This window comes from Sphaeramia orbicularis, unplaced genomic scaffold (assembly GCF_902148855.1).
Source record: "Sphaeramia orbicularis unplaced genomic scaffold, fSphaOr1.1, whole genome shotgun sequence".
Classification (NCBI taxonomy): Eukaryota; Metazoa; Chordata; class Actinopteri; order Kurtiformes; family Apogonidae; genus Sphaeramia; species Sphaeramia orbicularis.
The window spans coordinates 21,835-45,898 of NW_021941618.1; the positions used below are offsets into that span (position 1 = coordinate 21,835).

The 24,064-nt window shown below is 45.3% G+C and overlaps 2 protein-coding genes across 14 annotated transcripts in view; both read right to left on the bottom strand.

Annotated features, from left to right (window-relative positions):
• Positions 1 to 15,364, bottom strand: part of LOC115416527 (dematin-like) — a 29,589-nt gene extending 14,225 nt beyond the window's left edge. For 3 of the 13 annotated variants that reach the window (XM_030130325.1, XM_030130318.1, XM_030130313.1), the window contains exons 1-6: positions 11,558 to 11,784; positions 9,947 to 10,003; positions 6,122 to 6,156; positions 5,386 to 5,466; positions 5,176 to 5,304; positions 3,985 to 4,029 (exon numbers count right to left, since the gene is read on the bottom strand). In XM_030130325.1, the coding sequence (XP_029986185.1) occupies positions 3,985 to 4,029; positions 5,176 to 5,304; positions 5,386 to 5,466; positions 6,122 to 6,133 (267 nt within the window). In that variant the 5' untranslated portion in view covers positions 6,134 to 6,156; positions 9,947 to 10,003; positions 11,558 to 11,784. Of the gene's footprint in view, positions 1 to 3,984; positions 4,030 to 5,175; positions 5,305 to 5,385; positions 5,467 to 5,768; positions 5,788 to 6,121; positions 6,157 to 9,946; positions 10,004 to 11,557; positions 11,788 to 15,251 lie in introns of those variants that run through there. The other 10 variants (XM_030130317.1, XM_030130314.1, XM_030130319.1 and 7 more) reach the window with 10 other exon arrangements.
• A 704-nt stretch (positions 15,365 to 16,068) lies between these two features.
• rsph14 (radial spoke head 14 homolog) lies at positions 16,069 to 23,189 on the bottom strand. Its single transcript, XM_030130328.1, has 7 exons — positions 23,000 to 23,189; positions 21,924 to 22,128; positions 21,514 to 21,616; positions 20,459 to 20,577; positions 17,709 to 17,937; positions 17,197 to 17,333; positions 16,069 to 16,272 (listed from the first exon to the last, which is right to left on the bottom strand). The coding sequence occupies exons 1-7, from the start codon at positions 23,066 to 23,068 to the stop codon at positions 16,196 to 16,198; spliced, it is 939 nt and encodes a 312-aa protein (XP_029986188.1). The 5' UTR covers positions 23,069 to 23,189; the 3' UTR covers positions 16,069 to 16,195.
• Positions 23,190 to 24,064: the final 875 nt, after the last annotated feature.

Genomic DNA, 24,064 nt, shown 5'->3' on the forward strand with positions numbered 1-24,064 from the left:
CAGTTTTATTGATAACTTTAATGTTCTGGAACCGCTCCTCCTTTTACAAGTCTGATGGTGTCCACCCCTCTAGACTAGGCAGCAGGGTCTGGGCTCAAAACATCCAACACGCTGTCCTGACTAAAACCACACCCACACCTATGTGACTATGCCCTCCCTCTTCTGCTGCAGTCACCTGCTCCCCCTGCTGGTCACATCTAATATCACCACGTTCAGAGTCTGCTGTAAAACCTGTAGTGAGAATGAACACCACCCCAGCTGATCTGTCCTCCTCTCCCAGGCCCTCACTGTCCACCTGTCAACTAACCACCTCAGTGAATTCCTCTTCTCCTTCCCCATCTCCAGCAGCCTACACCTCTGCCTTGCTCTTCCCCATTCCTGTCATATCCAGGTCTCGTATGGGGTTCCACTCTGCTAAAAGGCATCGTAGGTGGTTCAGACAAATCCCATTACACACAGCGGACACCAACACCATGATGTCACCACCACCTAGCCGGTTTGGATTACTAAATGCACGTTCCATTGCCAATAAATCCTTCTCCCTAAATGAGCTTTTTACCAACAGGAACTTGGACGCATTATTCCTGACGCAGACGTGGCAGAGGGATGGGGAGTTCATTCATTTAAATGAACTGTGCCCTCCTGGCTGCTCTGCTGTTGGTCAGCCCCGCCCCTGTTGCCGGGGCAGTGGCCTTGCTGTAGTGCACCAAGACAAATACATATGCAGAGGGATGAGCACCGATGACTTTCACTCATTTGAGTCACAAATGATCAAGATTGGCTCCTCCAGTGTGTTTTACTGTTTCTTAATCTCCCGTCCCCCTGGCCCTGCTGGTGCCTTCTGAAACCATTTAAGTGATTTCTTAGCATCAACAATAAAACTGGAGAAGGTTTTAATTCTTGGGGATTTCAATCTGCACATCGACAATGACTCGTCCAGCCCAGCAATGGAACTTTTAGCCATGACTGACACTTTGAACCTTAAGCAACATGTATCTGGCCCCACCCACAAGAAAGGGCATACCCTGGACCTGGTATTCTCACCGGGCTTACACGTCACAAATGTGTGTGTTGAGGATGTCCACTTAAGTGGTCATTGTGGTGTGTTTTTTGACTTATGTGTGCCTCTTGAGCCCAAGCCTGCATCTAGAAGGGCCAAGAGCAGGATTATTACAGAGTCCACAGCCCAGGATTTCCGTGCCCTGTTTAACCCTAGTCTTCTTAATGAGTGTCCCGATGTTGATGAGTTTATCCAGTGCTTTGCCACACACTGCAGCTCTATTCTAGACCAGGTGGCTCCCCTGAAAACCAATGTCACTCGCAAGTGGTCTTGTCCTTGGATGAATGAAAACATTTAAACTTCAGGAGAACTTGTCACAAAACTGAGCGTCTTTGGAAATCAACCCAGTTGGAGGAACACAGGTTACATCTGAAAGATCTCATAACCTCCTTAAATAAAATGATTAAGAAGGCAAGATCCAGCTACTTCCACAAACTTATAGCCACAAAAACAAGAAAAACCCCAAAGTAATCTTTGAAAAAATCGAGTCCATTGTGTCCCCTGCTGTCCCTGCTGCCCCCCGTGCTCTGTAAAGCTGACAGCAATGACTTCCTAAACTTCTTCACAGACAAGATCAGGGATATTAAACACCATATCCCACCACCCTCTGGCCGTCTGACCCGAGCTGATCCCCCTCTTCAAACTTGGTCCTCCTTCAACCCTGTGACATTGGAGAAAATCTCGGCACTTTCATCTAAAACGAGACCCTCCTCCAACTCTGCAGACATCCTCCCCCATAAGCTCCTTGTCAGTGTCTTTGACACAATTGGACCATGGGTCACAAAGTTTTTTAACCTGCTGCTCTCAACTGGTTTGTTTCCCAGCTCCTTCAAACAGGCCATCGTAGAACCAAACTAAAGAAAACCACACTGGACCCCACAGACTTCAAAAGCTACAGGCCCATTTCAAAGCTCCCCCTATTGGCCAAAATCCTTGAGAAGGCAGTGTCTAAACAACTTACAGCTTTTCTGGAGACACACCAGATCTATGACACTTTTCAGTCTGGGTTTAGACAACGCCACTCAACACAAACCGCACTATTAAAAGTGTCTAGTGACATCCTGATGGAGGCCGACTCTGGGAAATCCACGATCTTGGTCCTGCTAGATCTGTCCTCGGCCTTTGACACAGTGGACCATACCATAATGATTGAGAGACTGAGGGACCTGGTAGGGATGTCAGGTCCTGTGCTAGACTGGTTCTCCTCTTACCTGACCGGCAGAAGCTTCACTGTGTCAATAAACAACTTCCAATCTGACTCAGCGGATCTACTGTGTGGTGTGCCCCAAGGCTCTGTCCTGGGACCAGTCCTGTTCTTACTCTATGTCCTCCCGCTTGGCCACATTATCCAACAGTATAGTGATGTCTCCTATCATCTATTCACAGATGACATCCAGATGTACTGCTCCTTTAACTCCTCTGAGCCCCACAAACTGAGTTCCTTAATCATCTGCTTGTCAGAGCTGAAGCAGTGGCTAAATGAGAACAGCCTCCAGCTGAACTCCAGTCAAACACAGACCCTCATTATAGCCCTGGACAGTGCAATCCCAGGGATTAAACAACACCTCGGAGACCTGAGTTCTTCGGTAAAGACCAAACTGAGGAATCTGGGTGTCATCTTTGACCTGGACATGTCTTTAGAATTCTACTCCAAACACCTAGTGAAAAACTGTTTCTTCCAACTCCATAACATCTCCAAACTCAGGTCTATGGTGTCCATAAATGAGCTCCAGATGATCGTTCACGCATTTGTGTCTTCTCGCTTAGACTACTGCAACAGCCTGTTTACATGTTAAACAGAAGGAGCTGGCCCGTCTACAGTTTGTCCAGAACTCTGCTGAAGGCTTCTGACCCGCACAAACAGGAGAACCCACATCACTCCCATTCTTAAATCTCTCCACTGGCTCCTGTTTTATATTGTTTTCATTTCAAAATTCTTGTGCTAACTTTCCGGGCTCTACATGGCCAGGCCCCTGCATACATTGCTTCCCTGATCCAGCCCTACAGCTGGGCTCATAGCCTGAGGTCTTCAGGACAGCACCTGCTGATGGTTCCACACACCTGCTGATGGTTCCACACACCTGTTTCAGCACACGGGCTGACAGGTCCTTTAAGGCTATAGCACCACGTCTGTGGAATGACCTGCCTCTACACTTACGGTCCATGGACTTTGGAGAGACTTTGAAAAAACACCTCCAAACCCTCCTGTTCAAACAGGCTTTTGAATTTCCCACCTGACTCAGGGCCACCACAGACTGATTACACTTTATGTATTCATCATATTTTAAACTGTTTTAATGGTACTTTGTGTTTTACGGGCATTCTAATTGTATTTTATTTGTTCTGTGTTATTCGTTTTTCGCAATGTAAAGTTGCTACTTTACAGTGTTACATGTACTCCATGTGTCTCCCCCTACCTCCCCCCTCTCCCCCAGTCTCTCTATATCTCTATCGCTCTCTCTTTTGTCCTCCTTTACTCTCTCTCTTTAACCCCAACTGGTCCTGTCACTCGTCCATCCTTCAAGAGTCTGGCTCTGCTCAAGGTTTCTGCTGTTAAAGGAAGTTTTTCCTTCCACTGTCACCAGTCACTAGTGTTTGCTCCTGGAGGATTCTGTTGGGTTTCTGTAAATTTGATTTGATTTTGATTTGATTTGATAAAGCACTTTGTGATTCTGTCTGTGAAAAGTGCTCTAGAAATCAAATTCACTTACGTACTTACAAACAGGAGGAGAGGGAACAAGGACATGAGGAAAGGAGGAGAGGGAACAAGGACACACAAACAGGAGGAGAGGGAACAAGGCCCCATGCAGAGGAGGAGGTGCAGCTGTGTCTGCTGGTAGGGTTAGGGTTCTTGTTCCTGTTGCACATATATGTTCAGTAAATGTGGATCATGGGTTCCACAGATGAAAAGATGAGGTTCTTACCTCTGGAGAAAGAGGAGGAGACGAGGAGCGAGGAGACAAACACCTCTGAAAAGACAAAGGGTTAGGAGCAAAAAGGGTTAGGGTAAAAAAAAACGGTTAGGGTTAGGACCAAAGACCAGCTTCAGCACAGACACAGGGTGGACATTCACTGACCTCTAGTGGACAGGACACTCACTGACCTCTAGTGGACAGTACATACACTGACCTCTAGTGAACATTCACTGACCTCTAGAGGACACTCACTGACTTCTAGTGGACAGTACATAGACTGACCTCTAGTGGACAGCGCATACACTGACCTCTAGTGGACAGTACATAGACCGACCTCTAGTGGACAGTACAGAGACTGACCTCTAGTGGACACTCATTGACCTCTAGTGGACACTCACTGACCTCTAGTGGACAGTACATAGACTGACCTCTAGTGGATAGTACAGAGACCGACCTCTAGTGGACACTCATTGACCTCTAGTGGACACTCACTGACCTCTAGTGGACACTCACTGACCTCTAGTGGGCAGTACATAGACTGACCTCTAGTGGATAGTACAGAGACCGACCTCTAGTGGACACTCATTGACCTCTAGTGGACACTCACTGACCTCTAGTGGACATACAGTGACCTCTAGTGGACATTCACTGATCTCTAGTGGACAGTACAGAGACTGATCTCTCGTGGACAGTACATAGACTGACCTCTAGTGGACACTCACTGACCTCTAGTGGACAGGACAATCACTGACCTCTAGTGGACACTTACTGACCTCTAGTGGACAGTACATACACTGACCTCTGGTGGACATTCACTGACCTCTAGTGGACACTCACTGACTTCTAGTGGACATTACATACACTGACCTCTAGTGGACAATCACACACCTCTAGTGGACAATACATACACTGACCTCTATTGGACAGTACATACACTTACTTCTTGTGGACAGTGCATACACTGACCTCTAGTGGACAGTACATGGACTGACCTCTAGTGGACAATACATGGACTGACCTCTAATGGACGGGGTATAGACTGACCTCTAGTGGACAGTACGTAGACTTACCTCTAGTGAACAGTACATAGACTGACCTCTAGTGGACGGTACATAGACTGACCTCTAGTGGACGGTACATAGAATGACCTCTAGCAGACAGTACATAGACCGACTTCTAGTGGACGGTGCATTCACTGACCTCTAGTGGACTGTAGCAGTAGTGCGGCTGGTAGATCATCAGGTCTGGTCTCTCTATGTCCAGAATGGCTTTGTCTCGGGGTAAAGCTGCCAGGTCTTTGTATCCAATGACCCGATCGTCCACTCGGGCCTGAGGATGGACATGGACATGGTCCACTGGTCATCCCAAATCATCAGATTACAGGGTTAGGGCAACAGAACATGAACTCACCACGATAGCGGCAGCAGGGGATCCTGGGACACTGGGCCTCAGAGACAAGACGCTGCCTGGAGACGTGTGGGCTGACTGCTGCTGCCCAGAGGTCAGAAGTTAGGGGTTAGAGGTCAGAGGTTAAAGGTCAGAACCCTCACATTACATCATTTGACAAACCACCTGTTTGTGTGTTTTTCACAGTGACATTACATTCAGGTCCTAAATATTGAACTGGTGCAGATTCTAGTTCCAGATGTGGGTTCCAGTCCAGTCTGATTGATCCGGACCCGTGCGATCTGGATCAGACTGGTTTCACATCCTGGTTCCAGTATTGATTATTGGAATGGATTCGATCAGTGATGGAGGAACCATGACATCTGCTGTGGTTCTGATGTCAGTACCTTGCCTTTTGGTCACTGCCATGAAGTCATCATGTTTTGAGGAAAGGGCGGAGCTATGACAGTGCAGGGGGTTATAGGTAAGTGCTGATTTTCTGACAATCAGTGTGAAGCAGTAAATGTCATCAAACACTGAGAAACAAAACAATTTTACGTGTTGGTGGAATGTGGAAACCACATCCACACTGGAGCTGTCAATCACACCTGTTAGTCCAAGTCAAGCCTAACCCATCTAGTGGCTGTCAGTGGTATTACATCTGTACCAAACTAACCCTAACCCATCTAGTGGCTGTCAGTGGTATTACATCTGTACCAAACTAAGACTCCACGAGATGAAGAAAGACAAGGAGTTTTACCTTTGGCATCATCCTGACTGCTGATTGGATGGATCCTGAGGACACACAGGCAACATGGTTAGGTTTGGCGTCAGGTGACAATGGGAATCAAACCCAGAGAATCAGAACCAGGACCAGAACCAGGACCAGAACCAGGACTAGAACCAGGGGCAGGACAGCCTGGCACTAACAGTTTCCATGTGTTTCCAGTCTTTGTGCTAAGCTAACGCTAAAATCGCCCATTCAGTCACCTGACAGTGGTGGTGTGTGTATGTGTGTTTTGTGTGTGTGTGTGTGTGTGTGTGTGTGTGTGTGTGTTGAGGTTCTGGTTTTGTGCAGCTGCTTCCTGTTGGTTCTGTTTTGTCTGATGAAACACAAAGGGATTATTCCTGAAACACTACTCACACACACACACACGCAAAACACACACATACCATTTTGTGTGTGTGTGTGAGTCTGCTGTTCCTAATAATCTGGCCTCCTCATCAGCTCTGCTTCCTGGACTCAGGCTCAGATGGTCTTCACAGTGTCTCCACTGTTTGTACTGGGTTTGGACGTGGCCTGGTTCTGACCCGCTAACCCTAACCCAGTCTCCTGTGTCTGTTTGGGGTGTTCCAGGCTCGGTTCCCTGGGTTCTGTGCCGTCAGAAACTCCTGTTCCACTGACGTTCCCTCCGTTCCCTCAGTCACTGCCTGTTCTAGGCACCGCTTCTGCTTTTCCCCAAACACTTTTCAACTCAGACCATAATGTGGCCCTGTTGCCATAGCGACAGTGTTCTTGTCTCACGGGAGACCAGATCCGGCCCGTAGCCTGGCTCAGTCCAGTTTTAATAAAAGTGGTTTTCTGTTCTGAGACGACTGGATGGACATGGAGGCATGTCCACGTTCCATACAGACTCAGATCTGAACAGTGTGTGTTTACAGGAGCCCAGTAGAACCCAGCAGAACCCAATGGAACCCAGTAGAACCCAGTGGAACCAAGTAGAAACCCAGTGGAACCCAGTGGAACCCAGGAGAAACCTGTGGAACCCAGTAGAACCCAATGGAACCCAGTAGAAACCCAGTGGAACCCAGTAGAAACCCAGTGGAACCCAGTGGAACCCAGTAGAACCCAATGGAACCCAGTAGAAACCCGTGGAACCCTGTAGAACCCAATGGAACCCAGTGGAACTCAGTGGAACCCAGTGGAACCCAGTGGAACCCAGTGGAACATATCAGCGGGTCGGTCTCCTTCAGCCTGTTTGTATTTTTTAGTTTCATTTTCAGACTCACAGTGTTTTCACTACATTAAAGTTGACACTTCCTGTTTATTCAAATCAAAACAGGAAGTGTTCTGTTTGTTCCGTTTGTTCCATTTGCTTTATTTGTTTCGTCTGTTTTATTTATTGTTCTTTCCATTTATTTTATTTGTTCTATTTTTTCTGTTTATTTTATTTGTTCTATTTGTTCTGTTTATTTTATTTGTTTCATTTATTTTACTTATTCTGTTGGTTCTATTTGTTCCATTTGTTTTATTTGTTTCATTTGTTTTATTTGTTCTGTTGGTTCTGTTTATTTTATTTGTTCTGTTGGTTCTATGTGTTTTACTTGTTCTGTTTGTTACATTTGTTTTATTTGTTCTGTTAGTTTTATTTGTTTTATTTGTTCCATTGGTTCGATGTGTTCTATTTCATTTGTTTTATTTGTTCTGTTTCTTTCGTTTGTTTAATTTGTTCCATTTGTTCTGTTGGTTCAGTTGGTTCCATTTGTTCTGTTGGTTCCGTTTGTTCTGTTGGTTCCGTTTGTTTTATTTGTACCATTGGTTCTGTTGGTTCCATTAGTTTTATTTGTTCCATTTATTCTGTTGGTTCCGTTGGTTCTGTTGGTTCCGTTTGGTTCTGTTTGTTCTGTTGGTTCCGTTTGTTCTGTTGGGTCCGTTTCTTGTATTGGTTTCGTTTGTTCTGTTGGTTCCATTAGTTTTTTTGTTCCATTTGTTCTGTTGGTTCCGTTTGTTTTGTTGGTTCCGTTTGTTCTATTGGTTCCGTTGGTTCCGTTGATTTCGTTGGTTCTGTTGGTTCCATTGGTTCTATTGGTTCCATTTGTTCTGTTGGTTCCATTGGTTCCGTTTGTTCTGTTGTTCCTTTGGTTCTGTTGATTCCATGTGTTCTATTGGTTCCCTTTGTTCTATTACTTCTGTTTGTTCTGTTGGTTCCAGTTGTTCTGTTGGTTCCATTGGTTCTGTTGGTTCCGTTTGTTCTATTGGTTCCGTTTGTTCTATTAGTTCCATTTGTTCTGTTGGTTCCATTAGTTTTTTTATTCCATTTGTTCTGTTGGTTCCGTTTGTTCTGTTTGTTTTGTTGGTTCCGTTTGTTCTATTGGTTCCGTTGGTTCCGTTGATTCCGTTGGTTCCGCTGGTTCTATTGGTTCCATTTGTTCTGTTGGTTCCATTGGTTCCGTTTGTTCTGTTGGTTCCTTTGGTTCTGTTGATTCCATGTGTTCTATTGGTTCCGTTTGTTCTATTACTTCTGTTTGTTCTGTTGGTTTCCATTGGGTCTGTTGGTTCCATTTGTACTGTTGGTTCCATTTGTACTGTTGGTTCCGCTTGTACTCTTGGTTCTGTTGGTTCTGTTTGTTCTATTGGTTCTGTTTGTTCTATTGGTTTCGTTTGTTCTGTTGGTTCCATTAGTTCTGCTGGTTTCATTTGGTCCATTGGTTCCTTTGGTTCTGTTGGATCCGTTTGTTCTATTGGTTCAGTTGGTTCTGTTTGTTATTTTGGTTCCGTTTGTTCTATTGGTTCCGTTGGTTCTACTGGTTCCATTTGTTCTGTTGGTTCCATTGGTTCCGTTTGTTCTGTTGGTTCCTTTGGTTCTGTTGATTTCATTTGTTCTATTGGTTCCCTTGGTTCTATTACTTCTGTTTGTTCTGTTGGTTTCCATTGGTTCTGTTGGTTCCATTGGTTCTGTTGGTTCCATTTGTACTGTTGGTTCCGTTTGCACTGTTGGTTCCGTTTGTACTGTTGTTTCTGTTGGTTCCGTTTGTTCTATTGGTTCTGTTTGTTCTATTGGTTCCGTTTGTTCTGTTGGTTCTGTTAGTTCAGTTGGTTTCATTTGTTCCATTGGTTCCTTTGGTTCCGTTGGATCCGTTTGTTCTATTGGTTCAGTTGGTTCTGTTGGTTCCGTTTGATCTGTTGGTTCCGTTGGTTCTGTTGGTTCTTTTGGTTCCGTTTGTTCTGTTGGATCCATTTGTTCCATTGGCTCTGTTGGTTCTGTTTGCTCCATGCCATCTCCAGTGGTCAAACACACACCTGCTTTAACCTTTTAACTTTTATGACAGTGTCTACATGACTTTGGTTCCATTGGTTCTGTGGGTTCCATTGGTTCTACACACACCTGCTTTAACCTTTTAACTTTTTTGACAGTGTCTACATGACTTTGGTTCTGTTGGTTCCGTTGGTTCCACACACTCCTGCTTTAACTTTTTTAACTTTTAAGACCATGTCTACATGACTTTGGTTCCGTTGGTTCCATTGGTTCTGTTGGTTCCATTTGTTCCACACACTCCTGCTTTAACCTTTGAACTCTTATGACACTGTGTCTACATGACTTTGGTTCATTTCAACATGAACCAAGGTCAAAAACCTTTAGCATTAACATGCTAGTGTTAGCATGATAGGTTAGCTACCTAGCATTAGCTTATTAGCATGGTGGGTGCTAAGGCTGTTTTTATGTGTCAAGTTCTGGGTTAGTTTGGTTCTGATTCTATTTGATGGTTTCATTTCTACTCCAAATGCATCTGAGTCCTGGTCCTGAAGCAGGACCGGGTCCTTGGACCGGGTCCTTCCTGGAGGCATATGGTGGGTGTGGTTTACCTCAGGTAGAACGGGGATCATCTCTACTAGTCTTCAGGCCATTAGACCGGTCAGCTCCTGAAACACATAGACCACATGAACAGGGTTAGACCAGGTCCACAGGGTTAGACCACATCATCAGGGTTAGACAAGGTCCACAGGGTTAGACCAAATCAATAGGGCTAGACCAGGTCCACAGGGTTAGACTACTTCAACAGAGTTAGACAAGGTCCACAGGGTTAGACCACATCAACAGGGTTAGACCTCACAGACCACATAGACCAGATAGACCACATGGACCTCATAGACCACATGGACCAGATAGACTAGGCCTCCCACTGTGTGGATCTGAAAAAATACCAATGAGGTGACGGTCTGAGACACAGGGACACCCAGGAGGATAAATCCAACCCTCCTCCATTCAACAGCCTGCTCTGCGACTCTGGGATTGACTCCATCTCCCAGGATGCCTTTCAGCAGCTGGTTGAGTAGAAGAGAACCTGAACAGAAGAAGAGGAGGGTCTACATGGGACCACATCCAGGTCTGGGTCTGGAATGAAGACCAGGTCTGGGTCTGGAATGAGGATCAGGTCTGGGTCTAGAATGAAGACCAGGTCTGGGTCTGGAATGAAGACCAGGTCTGGGTCTGGAATGAAGACCAGATCTGGGTCTGGAGTGAAGACCAGGTCTGGGTCTAGAATGAAGACCAGGTCTGAGTCTAGAATGAAGACCAGGTCTGGAATGAGGATCAGGTCTGGGTCTGGAATGAGTACCAGGTCTGGGTCTAGAATGAAGACCAGGTCTGGGTCCTCAGTCAGTGAAGGCCTCCTGCTGCGGCCGACTGTGATGCATTCAGGTACCACGGGTTTGGGATGTGGTTAGTTCCAGTCACTGGTTCCATACAGAACCAGACCCACACCCAGACCCAGAACCAGACCCATCCATTACATCCACAGCACTGACCCAAACTGGGATGGGGGGGGGGGGCTGCCGGGACCGGACTGGACCACCAACACACACTGAGTCTAAAACCACTCTGAACCAGGTCTGATGTTCCACCATTGAAACGTTCTGATATTTAAAGATTCTACTCTATAAACATTCTGATGTTTAAAGGTTCTACTCTATAAACGTTCTGATGTTTAAAGGTTCTACTCTATAAACATTCTGATATTTAAAGGTTCTACTCTACAAATGTTCTGATGTATAAAGGTTCTACTCTGTAAACGTTCTGATATTTAAAGGTTCTACTCGGTAAACGTTCTGATATGTAAAGGCTCTACTCTATAAATGTTCTGATATTTAAAGGTTCTACTCTATAAATGTTCTGATGTTTAAAGGTTCTACTCTGTAAACGTTCTGATATTTAAAGGCTCTACTCTATAAACGTTCCGATGTTTAAAGGTTCTACTCTGTAAATGTTCTGATATTTAAAGACTCTACTCTATAAACGTTCTGACATTTAAAGGTTCTACTCTGTAAACGTTCTGATATTTAAAGGTTCTACTCTGTAAATGTTCTGATTTTTAAAGGTTCTACTCTATAAATGTTCTGATGTTTAAAGGTTCTACCTTGTAAACATTCTGATATTTAAAGGTTCTACTCTATAAACGCTCCTTTTCATCCACTCACGTGTAAGACATGGGTTCCATCAGGTTCTCAGTTCAGTTCTCATTCAGGTTCTCAGTTTGGGTCTCATTCAGGTTCATCTCTAACTCTGTTTCATGTGTTTGTTTGTTGCTGTGTTCTTATCTTAGCCCACACACATGTGACCACACCCACTCTGAAATCGCCATGGTAACAGCTGCAGTCATTGGCTGACACAACGTGGAACATGTTCACGTTAAAAAACAAACAAACATGTTCACATGTTTGGCTTTAGTTCAGATTCACAGTGAACCTCTTTGAACATCATCTCCTCCAGTCTCTCCTTCTCTGTCTCCTTCTGTCCTTTCCTTCTCTCCTTCTCTGTTTTCCTTGGGTCCTTTCCTTCTCTCCTCCTTAACCTCTCCTGTTCCTATTTCCTTGTTTCACAGACCATTCCATGTAGGGTTAGGGTTAGGGTTAGGGTTAGGGTTAGGGTTAGCCTAACCCTAACCCTTACCCTAACTCATTCTACTCTATTGAACTGACCTTCAGCTGCTCTGAGCTCAGTGTGTGGAGACCAAACAGTGTTGTGAGTGAAGCTCCGCCCACCTGTTCCATCCACCACTTCACCACCTTTAACATTCATACAAACAAATACAAACACAACACGTCCAAACCACGTCATCCTCAGCAGCAACTAAGCCTCAGTTCTGCACCATCAGCCCCCCCCCCCCCCACCCCCCATCAGTTCCCATCAGCCCCTGCTGCACTCTGAGATAAGGGCTGGATCTGTTAGGAGAAACGCCCTCCTACATAAACAGGCTACACTGGGTCTACGCCAAGGATTTACGGATCAGGATCTGCGGATCAGGATCTGTGGATCAGGATCTGTGGATCAGGATCTGTGGATCAGGATCTGTGGATCAGGTTTCTGCATGAAAACCTGCCAGCGAGCAGCTTATGTTCATGGACTGAGTTATCGTGGTGATAGACTCAGTGGGTTACCGTGGTGACAGACTCAGTCTGTTACCGTGGTGACAGAGTCAGGGTTTGACTTCCCTGTGTTTGTCGTCTCAGGGTTCAAACACTCAGAGTTTAAACAAAACAACCCTGTGTTCTGGTTCTGCTTGTTCTAGTTCTGTTTTGTTCTGGCTCTGTTTTCATGCCAGATGTTCTCCACACTGTGACCTTTGACCTCTGCTCTTGTTTCCACAGTGACAGTCAATGCTTCAATCACTCATCACTATCTACTTGTTTTTACTGTTTCCATGACAACACATCTCCCCTCACCTCCAGGGAGACATGGTTCATCTGTTACTGTATCAGCAGAATCACAACAAGACCAGAACCAGACCCACAGAACCCAGACCAGAACCAGAACCACAGAACCCAGACCAGAACCAGACCCACAGAACCCAGACCCAACAACTACACAACCACAACTACACAACCACAACAAGAACTGCAAAACCACAACTACACAACCACAACAACAACTACACAACTACACAACCACAACAACAGCTACACAACCAGAACGACAACTACACAACTACACAACCACAACAACAGCTACACAACCAGAACAACACAACCACCACAACTACACAACCACAACAACTACACAACCACAACAACTACACAACCACAACAAATACACAACCACAACAACTACACAACCACAATAACAACTACACAATCACAACAACAACTATACAACCACAACAACAACTACACAACCACAATAACAACTACACAACCACAACAACCAGTACACAACCAAGACTACACAACAACAACTACACATCCACAACAACTACACAACCACAAGAAAAACTACACAACCACAACAACTATACAACTACCCAACGACAACCACAACAACTACACAACCACAAGAAAAACTACACAACCACAACAACTATACAACTACCCAACGACAACCACAACAGCTACACAACCACAAGAAAAACTACACAACCACAACAACTACACAACAACAACAGCTACAAAACCACAATAACAACTACACAACCACAACAACTACACAACCACAGCAACATAACAACAACTACACAACCACAATAACCACTACACAACCACAACAACTACACAACAACAACAGCTACACAACAACAACTCCCAAACCACAACAACTACACAACAACAGCTACACAACCACAACAACTACACAACCACAACTACACAACCACAACAACAACAGCTACACAACAACTACACAACCACAACTACACAACAACTACACAACCGCAACAACACAACCACAATAATAACTACACAACAACTACAAAACCACAACAGTTCCACAACCACAACTACAACTACACAACCACTACAACAACTACACAACCACAACAATTACACAACCACAACAACTACACAACCACAACAACTACACAACCACAACGACTACACAACCAAAACAACTACATAACCACAACAACAACTACTACGCCACAGTAACAAGTACACAACCACAATTACAACTACACAACCACAACTAAACAACAACTACACAGCCACAATAACAAGTACACAACCACAATAACAACTACACAACCACAACAACAACTACACAACCACACAACCATAGTAACAATTACAGAACCACAACTACACAACCACAATAACTACACACCCACAACAACTACACAACCACAACAACAACTACACAACAGTTACAGCAATTACAACAAAAAGTGCACAACTTGAAATCAGTGACTGTAGTCCATAGATCTGTAGGGCATAGATCTGTAGTCCATAGATTTGCAGTCCATAGATCTGTAGTCCATAGAGCTGTAGTCCATAGAGCTGTAGTCCATAGATCTGTAGGGTATAGATTTGTAGTCGATAGATCTGTAGGGCATAGATTTGTAGGGTATAGATTTGTAGTCGATAGATCTGTAGGGCATAGATTTGTAGTCCATACAGCTGTAGTCCATAGATCTGTAGTCCATAGATTTGTAGTCCATAGATCTGAAGGGTATAGATGTGTAGTCCATAGATTTGTAGTCCATAGATCTGTAGGGCATAGATCTGTAGTCCAGTTGGCAGATGTTGAATGTCTGAGCTGGACATGGATTTGAGGATGTGTGTGTGTGTGTGTGTGTGTGTGTGTGTGTGTGTGTGTGTGTGTGTGTGTGTGTATATATCTCTGTGTGTGTCTGTGTGTATCTGTGTGTGTGTGTGCGTGTATCTGTGTGTGTGTGTGTGTGTGTGCGTGTATCTGTGTGTGTGTATATATGTGTGTGTGTGTGTGTGTGTGTGTGTGTGTGTGTGTGTGTGTGTGTGTGTTACATAAATCTTCCTTTAATCCTCCTCCTCTCTCTCTCCTCCACTCAGGCTCATCATCATCATCATCATCCCGCTCTTACATAATGACACAAGAACTCAGTACCCGCACGGGGACCAGGAACCGGAACCAGTACCGGGGCCAGGACCGGGACCCTCAGTCTCTGTGCACCACCGCGGAGCTCCGCAGGCCGGGTACCACACCGCCTCATCCCCGGACAAGGTCGAGCAGCGGCGGCGAAAGAACGGACCAGACACCGCAGAACACCAGGACTAGGACGGACCAGGAACTGGACGAACCAGGTCTACATCCGGCGGGACCCAGTTCTGCTGAACAGGACCGGCATGGATCCAACTCACAAAAGAACACGGACACACAAACCGAACACACACACAAACCGAACACACACACACACCCAACACACACCGGGTCCAGGTGGGTTCTACCTGAGCCGGTTCCGGTTCTGAGTCCAGATCCCCTTCCACGGACTCACCGGCGGAATGTGCGTCTGTGCGCGTGACAGTCTGAGTCTGCGTCTCTCCACCACCTCTCTCGCTCTCTCTGGAACACTCCACTCTGATTGGACGAGAGGAGGAGGGGCGGGGTAAAAAAAACGCCTCCGCAAACAACAAATGAGAAAATGACTGAATTGAACTAAATGGTGTTTTTATTAATTATTAATTAATGAAAACTAAATAAAAACAGAATCAGTTTGGTTTGAATCCATGTTAGGGTTAGAGGGTTCATTCATTCATTAGAGTTGGGGGGTTCATTCATTCATTAGGGTTTGGTTGAGCTGATGAGTTTGATCAAAGTCATGGAAAGTGTCTCTGCTTTAATCTACAATGGCTGCACAAACCCTAACCCTAACCCCCTTAACCCGTTCCACAGATTAACAACAAACGGTCCGGTGGTTCATTTTAAGTTTAAGGTTTTTACAGTTTTGTTTCAAAGAGAAGAAAATGTAAAAACAGCCAGAAATTTAGTTTTTATGATTTTATTTTGAAACTAAACCAATGAACAAACCAGACATGGATCAGGTTGGATTTAATGGTTAGGTGGTCTCAGGGGGTCCAGGTGGTGGTCCAGTCTCAGGGCGTCCAGTTGGTGGTTAGGTGGTCTCAGGGGGTCCAGGTGGTGGTCCAGCCTGTCTCAGGGGGTCCAGATGGTGGTCTGGTCTGTCTCAGAGGGTTCAGGTGGTGGTCCAGTTTGTCTCAGGGGGTCCAGGTAGTGGTCTGTCTCAGGGGGTCCAGGTGACCACCCTCAGGGCGGTCTTGGCAGCCCGTCGGACCTCCTGGTCCTGGTCCTCCTGGGTCTGGTGGACCAGCAGAGGGACCTGGTCCAGCAGGAGGACCCGTCCTTCTGGAGCTTCAGCCACAGAAGTCAGAGTCCTCAGACAGAACAGGATCAGAGACCGCCTCCTGATCCAGACCTCCTGGTCCTGGTTCTGGTCCTGGTCCTGTTTAGACACCAGGTCCAGAAGAACCGGGACAACGTCCAGATCCAGAACCTGACGTTTACCTGAAGAGGAACATCCAATCAGAGCAGAGTATCAATCATGATCCAATCAGAGCGGAGTATCCATCATCAGCCAATGAAATGCAAAAAAGACGAAGATTTAAAGTTAATGATATTTTACACTTAAAGACATTTAAGACAGAAAGGGTTAGGGTGTTCGACTGAGTTCTGTGTGTTCTGTTGGGTTGTGGATGTTCTATTAGGTTCTGTGTATTCTATTGGGTTCTGGGTGTTCTATTGTGTTGTGGGTGTTCTATTGAGTTCTGTGTGTTCTGTTGGGTTGTGGGTGTTCTACTGAGTTGTGGGTGTTCTATTAGGTTCTGTGTGTTCTATTGGGTTCTGGGTGCTCTATTGTGTTGTGGGTGTTTTATTGGGCTCTGGGTGTTCTATTGGGTTCTGTGTGTTTCTATTGAGTTCTGAGTGTTCTATTGTGTTGTGGGTGTTCTATTGGGTTCTGTGGGTTCCATTGGGTTCTGTGTGTTCTACTTGGTTGTGGGTGTTCTATTGGGTTCTGTGTGTTCTATTGGGTTTTGGGTGGTCTATTGGGTTCTGTGTGTTCTATTGGGTTCTGGGTGTTCTACTGGGTTCTGTGGGTTCTATTGGGTTCTGGGTGTTCTATTGGGTTCTGTGGGTTCTATTGGGTTCTGTGTGTTCTATTGGGTTCTGGGTGTTCTATTGGGTTTTGGGTGGTCTATTGGGTTCTGTGTGTTCTATTGGGTTGTGGGTGTTCTACTGGTTTGTGGGTGTTCTACTGGGTTCTGTGTGTTCTATTGGGTTCTGGGTGTTCTATTGGGTTTTGTGGGTTCCATTGGGTTCTGTGTGTTCTACTGGGTTCTGAGGGTTCTAGGTTCACCTTCAGTGAGGATCACAGTGTTCATGATAGTTCCTGCAGAGTTGGTCTGGACCTCCAGGTCCTCATCCAATAACAGAGCAGCGAGAACCGGAATGACCGCCTCCTCACAGATCTGACGCTTCCCTTCCAGTGGAACACTGAAGAACATGAGGAGAACATAAAGAGAACATGAGGAGAACATGAAGAAAACATGAGGAGAACATGAAGAAAACATGAGGAAAACATGAGGAGAACATAAAGAGAACATGAGGAGAACATGAAGAAAACATGAGGAAAACATGAGGAGAACATAAAGAGAACATGAGGAGAACATGAGGAACATGTGTACTTGTTGTGTATTCATGTGTGTACTTGATGTGCAGTTGTGTATGTACTTGTGTGTGTTCTTGTTGTGTAGATGTGTGTGTACTTGAGTACTTATGTGTGTACTTGTTGTGTATTTGTGTGTGTATTTGTGTGTGTACTTGTGTGTGTATTTGTGCAGTGTGTACAGGCGTTCTCCGGTTCTCTACCTCAGTTCCTTCATGGTTCCTGCTGCGTTCCTTCGAACTTCTGTGCGTTGATGTTCTAGTTTGTGTCGGAGCAGAGCGACGCCGTCCAATGACAGAGCAGGAACAGCGTCACTACGACAACAGGAGCTGAGGGTGGACAGAAGGAGGACCAGCTCCTCCTCCTGGTCCTCCTGGTCCTCCTTCAGCTTCTGCATCAGTTTGGGAACCAGAGGCAGAAGAGCCTGTGCACCTGAACGCACCACCAACAGGAAACAGGAGGGACACAACAAAACAAACAAACAAATGAATGAGTAAACAAAACAAATAAACAAACACACAAACAAACAAATGAATGAGTAAACAAACCAAATAAATAAACAAAACAAACAAACAAATGAATGAGTAAAGAAATCAAATAAATAAACAAAACAAAGAAACAAATGAATGAGTAAACAAAACAAATCAATAAACAAAACAAACAAACAAACAAACAAATGAATGAGTAAACAAACCAAATAAATAAACAAAACAAACAAACAAATGAATGAGTAAAGAAATCAAATAAATAAACAAAACAAGCAAACGAATGAATTAATGAGTAATAAAACACACAGGTAAACAAAACAAACACACCACACCTACGATTCTGAAGACACTGGTACCAACAAATACCAACAGAATGTGGACCCGGTCTGGATGGTTTTCACTGGTGAAAGGAGGAGGTTAGGGGTGGGCTTTTGATCGCCCCCAGGGTTAGGATCTACCCCAGTGGACCAAAGGGTTAGGGTTAGGGTCTACCCCGGTGGACCAAAGGGTTAGGGTTAGGGTCTACCCCGGTGGACCAAAGGGTTAGGGTTTGCCCCAGTGGACCAAAGGGTTAGGGTTAGGGTCTACCCTGGTGGATCAAAGGGTTAGGGTTTACCCCAGCGGACCAAAGGGTTAGGGTTAGGGTCTACCCCGGTCGACCAAAGGGTTAGGGTCTGCCCCGGTGGACAAAGGGTTAGGGTTTACCTCAGTGGACCAAAGGGTTAGGGTCTACCCCGGTGGACCAAAGGGTTAGGGTTTACCCCAGTGGACCAAAGGTTTAGGGTTAGGGTCTACCCCGGTCAACCAAAGGGTTAGGGTTAGGGTCTACCCCGGTCAACCAAAGGGTTACAGTTTACCCCAGTGAACCAAAGGGTTAAGGTTAAGGTCTACCCTGGTGGACCAAAGGGTTAGGGTTTACCCCAGTGGACCAAAGGGTTAGGGTAAGGGTCTACCCCAGTGGACTAAAGGGTTAGGGTTTACCCCAGTGGACCAAAGGGTCAGGGTTAGGGTCTACCCCAGCGGACCAAAGGGTTAGGGTTTACCCCAGTGGACAAAAGGGTTAGGGTTTACCCCAGCGGACCAAAGGGTTAGGGTTAGGGTCTACCCCGGTCGACCAAAGGGTTAGGGTCTGCCCCGGTGGACAAAGGGTTAGGGTTTACCTCAGTGGACCAAAGGGTTAGGGTCTACCCAGGTGGACCAAAGGGTTAGGGTTTACCCCAGTGGACCAAAGGTTTAGGGTTAGGGTCTAACCCGGTCAACCAAAGGGTTAGGGTTAGGGTCTACCCCGGTCAACCAAAGGGTTATGGTTTACCCCAGTGAACCAAAGGGTTAAGGTTAGGGTCTACCCTGGTGGACCAAAGGGTTAGGGTTTACCCCAGTGGACCAAAGGGTTAGGGTAAGGGTCTACCCCAGTGGACTAAAGGGTTAGGGTTTACCCCAGTGGACCAAAGGGTCAGGGTTAGGGTCTACCCCAATGGACCAAAGGGTTAGGGTTTACCCCAGTGGACAAAAGGGTTAGGGTTTACCCCAGTGGACCAAAGGGTTAGGGTAAGGGTCTACCCCGGTGGACCAAAGGGTTAGGGTTTACCCCAGTAGACCAAAGGGTTAGGGTAAGGGTCTACCCCGGTAGACCAAAGGGTTAGGGTTTACCCCAGTGGACCAAAGGGTTAGGGTCTTCCCTGGTGGACAAGGGGTTAGGGTTTACCCTAGTGGACCAAAGGGTTAGGGTTAGGGTCTACCCAGGCGGACCAAAGGGTTAGGGTTTACCCCAGTGGAGCAAAGGGTTAGGGTTAGGGTCTACCCCGGTCGACCAAAGGGTTAGGGTCTGCCCCGGTGGACAAAGGGTTAGGGTTTATCTCAGTGGACCAAAGGGTTAGGGTCTACCCCGGTGGACCAAAGGGTTAGGGTTTACCCCAGTGGACCAAAGGTTTAGGGTTAGGGTCTACCCCGGTCAACCAAAGGGTTAGGGTTAGGGTCTACCCCGGTCAACCAAAGGGTTACAGTTTACCCCAGTGAACCAAAGGGTTAAGGTTAAGGTCTACCCTGGTGGACCAAAGGGTTAGGGTTTACCCCAGTGGACCAAAGGGTTAGGGTCTTCCCCGGTGGACAAGGGGTTAGGGTTTACCCTAGTGGACCAAAGGGTTAGGGTTAGGGTCTACCCAGGTGGACCAAAGGGTTAGGGTTTACCCCAGTGGAGCAAAGGGTTAGGGTTAGGGTCAACCCCGGTGGACCAAAGGGTTAGGGTCAACCCCGGTGGACCAAAGGGTTAGGGTCTACCCCAGTGGACCAAAGGGTTAGGGTCAACCCCGGTGGACCAAAGGGTTAGGGCTAGGGTCTACCCCAGTGGACCAAAGGGTTAGGGTCTACCCCAGTGGACCAAAGGGTTGTTGCAGTCATTGCTGTTGTTGTGGTCATTGTGGTGGTTGTTGTTGTTTACCTGTGGTTGTTTACCTGTGGTTTTTTACCTGCGGGCAGCAGAGCCAGTCTGTTCAGGACTCGGTGGATGCTGGTTCGACAGGAACCTGAAGGGTCGTCCAACAACTGAGACAACGGGGACACCAGAGATGACACCAGGAGGGACTGTCTGAGGCCACAGAAAAGTCAACAAAACATAATAAAAAGGTCAACAACAACCAGGAAAAGCAAAAACAATACATCAACAAGCAGATAAACAAGAAACAGACAGACAAACAACAGACTGTTGTTTATCTGTTGTTTATTCTTTCAATTTTACATCTCAGCTCTCAGTTTTTGTGTATTTCCAATATATTTCCAATGTATTTCAAGTATATTTATGTTGTATTACAATTATATTTACATTGTATTTTCAGCATATTTCCAGTATATTTACCGTATATTTCCAGTACATTTCCAGTATTTTACAAATATATTTCCAGTATATTTCCAGTATATTTCACATATATTTCCAGTATGTTTCCAGTATATTTCATAAATATTTCCAGTATATTTCCCATATGTTTCATATATATTTCCAGTATATTTCCAGTATTTTTCTAGTATATTTCCAATATATTCCATATATTTCCAGTATATTTCCAGTATATTTCATATATATTTCCAGTATATTTTAAGTATATTTCCACTATATTTCATATATATTTCCAGTATATTTTCAGTATGTTTCATATATATTTCCAGTATATTTCATATATATTTCCGGTATATTTGCCATATATTTCATATATATTTCCAGTACATTTCCAGTATATTTACTGTATATTTTATATATATTTCCAGTATATTTACTGTATATTTCATATATATTTCCAGTATATTCACCGTATATTTCATATATATTTTCAGTACATTTCCAGTATATTTCATATATATTTCCTGTATATTTTCAGTTTATTTTCAGTATATTTCCACTGCATTTCCAGTATATTTCAAATATGTTTCCAGTATATTTACCATATATTTTATATATATTTCCAGCACATTTCCAGTATATTTCCAGTAAATTTCATATATATTTCATTTATATTTCCAGTATATTTACCTGCCCAGGCTGTGTGACGTCAGCAGGTGCAGCAGTTCACAGGTTTTCCTTCGGACCGCTTGATTTTCATCCTTTAATAAAACTTGGATCTGATCCATAAAACCTGCAGGAAAACATCCCAAAGGACAGAAACAAACCAGTCAGAACTAAAAAACAAAAAACAAAAAAAACAATCCAGTTTCTATATTTGAGGGGAAAAGTCCGAATCTGTGAATAAATACCAAGGAGATCCATAGATCCAAATATAATAGACTGAATTTATTATTTATAACAATCTCTTAATATATTAATTATAATAAATTAAATAAAGCTAATCGGATCCATTTCTTTTAAAAACTCATTGAACCGGTTCCACTGATCCCGGACCAGAGTCCCGTAGAACCGGATCCGCCTCCGGATCCGTGTCTTACCTCCCGTCACGGTCTGGTAGAGCCGCTCCGGGTCGTGGACCAGGTCGCAGAGTGAGTTCAGGGTCCGGATCCTCCGCTCTGGGTCCGGGTCCCGGAGCTCCTCGAACAGCCGCGGTACCGCCCTCCGCCCGAAGGCCACCGGGGCCCGGGTCCGACTCACGACAGAACCGGACATGTGCACTCTGAGCTGGTCCGATCCGGATCCCTGCGCGTCCGGAACAGAAGCGTTGCTTAGTAACCGTGTAAACAGGCGACATGGTGCGTTTACGGTGGTACGGTAATGAGAGACTCACCAATGTTTGATCAGCATTGACTGGGTTTACGATAACCCGAACCCCTAAACCTGTTTACGATAACCCCAACCCCTAAACCTGTTTACGATAACCCCAACCCCTAAACCTGTTTACGAAAACCCCAACCCCTAAACCTGTTTACGAAAACCCCAAACCTGTTTACGATAACCCCAACCCCTAAACCTGTTTACGATAACCCCAACCCCTAAACCTGTTTACGATAACCCCAACCCCTAAACCTGTTTACGAAAACCCCAACCCCTAAACCTGTTTACGAAAACCCCAAACCTGTTTACGATAACCCCAACCCCTAAACCTGTTTACGATAACCCCAACCCCTAAACCGGTTTACGATAACCCCAACCCCTAAACCTGTTTACGAAAACCCCAACCCCTAAACCTGTTTACGAAAACCCCAACCCCTAAACCTGTTTACGATAACCCCAACCCCTAAACCTGTTTACGAAAACCCCAACCCCTAAACCTGTTTACGATAACCCCAACCCCTAAACCGAGCCGGTTTACGACACATTCCCAACGGATTTATGTTTGCGACAAAACAGTTCATCAGTGAACTTCACATCCTAATATAACTAATTTAACTAATATAACTGATATAGTTAAAATATGTTGGTGTTTTTTCTGTACAGTCCATTCCACAGGTGACTAAATCTTTTTATTTTTGTATTAAAACACTTAATTAATTGGTTGTAATTGGGGTGTGAAGGGGATTTTTCAAGGCATATGGTAAAAAATGCTGGTGGAAAACATGTCCCCGCCCACCTTTGAACGGGACAGAGCAGCACAGCCAATCTCTTGGAGGGGGCGGGGCCTGAAATGTCTCATGTGCATTTAAAGGGCCAGCGCTCCAAACCACCTTCACCACCTGGTGTCAGTATTCAGAAATAGAGTTGAAGGTGGACCTGTGGAGGTGAATGCAGAATTCAGACCCAGGCAGAGTACTGACAGTTTATGCAGACCACAGAGAAACGAGGGAAAAGGAAGAACATATGAGTGCTTTAAAGGTCCCGTATTATGCAAATCTCACTTTGTGACAGTTTTCTTATAGTGGTGTGTGTTGCAGTAGCCTCATTATGAGGTTGGAATTTGAAAACTGTCTGTTTCCTCCCTGCCTTGCTGCACCACATGTTGTGAAAATGCTCAAACGACCGAGTTTGAGTTGGCTCCGTTTATGACGACATAAGCGGATTTAACTCCTCCCCCTGACTGTGCCCCCACCCTGGCAAAGCGAGCCCCGCCCTGGCAAAGTACCTCTTGGACAACAAACATGGCGAAGGCGAGACACGCAAGTTGTGGTGTTGTTGGCTGCACACACCAACACAATAGTTTATTTTTGCTCCCCACTTCCGAGCCTCTCCATAAAAAGTGGCTGGATTATATCTGTGATGGTCATGTACCAAACAACATTCCCAAACGCTTGTATGTGTGTGCCCGGCATTTCATGGACGAGTGTTTTTTTAACATGGGCCCATACAGCTGCGGCTTAGCACAAAGACTCCGAATCAAGAAGGACGCAGTACCAACGCTTCGTGACCCAAGTCCAAGTGTGGGAGATGTAAGTTCTTATCATTTTTTGTATCTTTACTGCATAACCCTAGATTACGGATAAGCGGGTGGTTGTTAATGTGTACGTCTGACGTTAGCATGGCAGCTAACATAGCTCGGTTACTGCTGCTAACGTTTGCGTCCCCGTTAACATGCAAGAGCTGATAATATCAAGAGACATCCAACAGAACTACTTTGAACACGGGCCTTTTGTGGTTGGCATCAGTATAGTTAGCATCAAGCTTGTTAGTAGCTGCCTGCATTAGTGGCGGCAGGCGTCTT

Coding starts and splice junctions, on each gene's coding strand:
- rsph14 (XM_030130328.1), bottom strand. CDS start 23,068: ATGCACATGAGACATTTCAGGCCCCGCCCCCTCCAAGAGATTGGCTGT. Junction 20,578..21,513: donor ACGTCACACAGCCTGGGCAG/GTAAATATACTG, acceptor CTGTGGCCTCAG/ACAGTCCCTCCTGGTGTCAT. Junction 17,334..17,708: donor GGAACCATGAAGGAACTGAG/GTAGAGAACCGG, acceptor CATGTTCTTCAG/TGTTCCACTGGAAGGGAAGC.